Here is a 2,714-nt window from a genome sequence, read left to right on the forward strand (position 1 = left end):
GCATTGCACTAGTTGTCATTAACCAAAAAACACTACAGCCATCGAAATGTAGATTTTATTTAAGTAAACACAGTGAACAGTTGGGTGTTTCACGGTCTGATAACATAAGACTCACTGACTCATAACATATAATTACTAGGATTAAAGCTAGTTTGTGGGTGCGAGATGAACCAGCAACACACCCTCAAACACCAGGCGGGATCAGAGCTTCACTTCTTGCAGACGTGGTCATGGCAGGCGCAGGTCATAGCGGCGACCAGTACCACGAACTCGCTGAAGTCCACCTCCGCGTCTCCGTTGTGATCCAGAACCTTCATCAGCTTGTCCACTTCCTCCTGGTTCTTGGCCTCCTGGAGGACAAGAGGACGGACATCTGATCCTGCTCAAGCTTTTAGTGTTCGGGAACGAGATGAGTCTCGTTTGCAGATGCGTTTCTCAAACACGATGATGCTAACGTGTGAAAGCCATGTGGAGACGGGATCAGCCCGCGCTCAGAGAATAGCTCAGTAGCATAAGATCCACATTCACTGTGTCACATTTGTGTATCACATGAATAAACCAAGCATACAGTACTTGAATGGATATTGTAAGTATGTAAATAAGTGAGTTAAAAGTAAGTAAGCAGGTCAGTATCTTTGGAGTCTGAGTGAGTAGAGATCCTCTAGATACCCCAGATCCCAGATGCCCATGATCCCAGATACCCCAGGTGCCCCAGATCCCAGATACCCCAGATACCCCAGGTGCCCCAGATACCCCAGATACCCCAGGTGCCCCAGATACCCCAGATACCCCAGGTGCCCCAGATCCCAGATACCCCAGGTGCCCCAGATCCCCCAGATGCCCCAGATCCCAGATACCCTAGAGACTTCATACCTTCAGCAGCCCCGGCAGCTCCTTCTCCATCATGGTCTTGAGCTCAGCCTTGCTCAGAGATTCCTTGTTGCCCTCCGCTCCCGCGTACGTATCAAACGTCTTGATCAGAATGGCCATAGCTGTCTCTAGCTGAGTCATGGTTGCTAGCGCTGGACAACGTTAGGACAACGTAGAGAAAACCTCGGTGTAAAAGCAACAGCGGTCGACCGGTTTGGAGTGATTAAGTCAGGTGCAGACTTCTCTTTTTATACTGGGCTCTCAGTGTTGATTCAGTGTTAGAGCGATAAGAAACCCTTTCACACCCAGTGCTTGAGAGCGAGTAGTACATGGTAGTATTTAAGACTGTTTGATTTGGAGGCGTGTGTCAATAGAAAACGCCTAATGCAAACTTTACCTCATATTCCTGTTTCAGCTAATTAATAATGCTAAATCTTTTTAAGGAAGTATCAGTAATAGTGGTAGTGATGGAAGTAGTTGTTGTAATATGGTAAAACAAAAAAGGTTTGCAGCATATTAAAGCAACTGTATATTGTGGTTAAAACTTTGAAAAGTAGCTTTTTCAAATGGTCATGTTTATTTCTGGTCTCTCTTTTTCAGCATGGTTGTTTGTATGTAATAGTGTGTGAAACACCTACGTGGTGAGAGCAGTTTTAAATGTTCTGTGATTGTAACGTCTGTGTTTTTGCTCTCTCTGGCCTACTAGGCAAGTTTCCTAGAATCTCTCTTCATTCTAAACCACACAACGGCAGCCAGCAAGTCCTACTGCCTCACTTTGTGAGGCCAACGTGCTACAAAACAACTGTGTCTTACATTTCTACTACACTCAACTCGGAAATGGGCCCTTGTGCTTATAACACATTAAAAAACAATAATGATTATATATATTTATTTCATTATTACACACATGCACACACACACACACTATATATATATATATATATATATTGAAGGTAATATTCCTTATAGCACTAAATTGTGTCTATTCAATCAAATTCAACTATGGACTGCATGGGTGTAGTAAGCTTATTATAGAATGTGTGGAAAATACCGATCAACTTGTCGTGCGATAGTCAAACAGTTTGCAGGGGTGTCTGGCGTGAGAAGCTGAGAGGAGACATTTCTACTGAGGTAAAAACTCCAGTATGCAGGCCTGTAGCCCACTGGTGACAAGTACGACGTGGGTGTGTCTGATTAGTACATTTCCTCATGACCCAAGAGACTTACGGGGCCAGGAGCCCATTTGTAATGTGTACAGCGATTATCAAGACTATCAATGCCATTTATTTGCTTTGTATGAGTTGGTTGAACCGGATAAGTGTCTGTGAAGTAGTGTGTGTGAAGTAGTGTGTGTGTGTGTGTGTGTGTGTGTGTGTGTGTGTGTGTGTGTGTGTGTGTGTGTAAAGTAGTGTGTGTGAGTGTGTGTGTGTGTGTGTGTGTGAAGTAGTGTGTGTGGGCCCTTGGAATCAGTGTATACCCCCCCCCCCCCTTGACACCCCGGTGTCAGGCAGCCTATGCAGTACTTATAAGACTTATAAGACACCGTTTTCAATTTGTAATTGATTTCAGCTCCTCCCTATCATCAACACCCTATAATCAGATTCTTTCATATTGTTCCAGATATCTCCGCACATCTCACTGAAATCTGCTCTCAGAGAAATCTGCTTTACAGTACCAACTGTATTTCTGTCATTGTTTGTCCCCAGCAGTATGGAGGACAAGGGGCTTTGGTTACAGGTTGTCACTTCGGATGCCGTCACAGCCTCTAAAGACTGTTTCCACTTCCTGCAGTTGGAGGGCCGCCCGAAAGCCACAGTTTCCACCGGCGGCTGAGCCCCAGTCGA

General features: G+C 44.9%; 1 protein-coding gene across 1 annotated transcript; it reads right to left on the bottom strand.

The window, feature by feature from the left end:
• Positions 1-209: 209 nt before the first annotated feature.
• Positions 210-1,011, bottom strand: LOC311328100 (protein S100-P-like; the record flags this gene model as incomplete). The annotated part of the gene is made up of 2 exons (XM_084461225.1): positions 210-350; positions 874-1,011. 2 exons carry the CDS (start codon positions 1,009-1,011, stop codon positions 210-212), a joined length of 279 nt encoding a protein of 92 aa, XP_084317351.1.
• Between the last annotated feature and the right edge of the window lie 1,703 nt (positions 1,012-2,714).

Source organism: Borostomias antarcticus (genome assembly GCF_949987555.1).
Source record: "Borostomias antarcticus genome assembly, chromosome: 37".
NCBI classification, from domain to species: Eukaryota; Metazoa; Chordata; class Actinopteri; order Stomiiformes; family Stomiidae; genus Borostomias; species Borostomias antarcticus.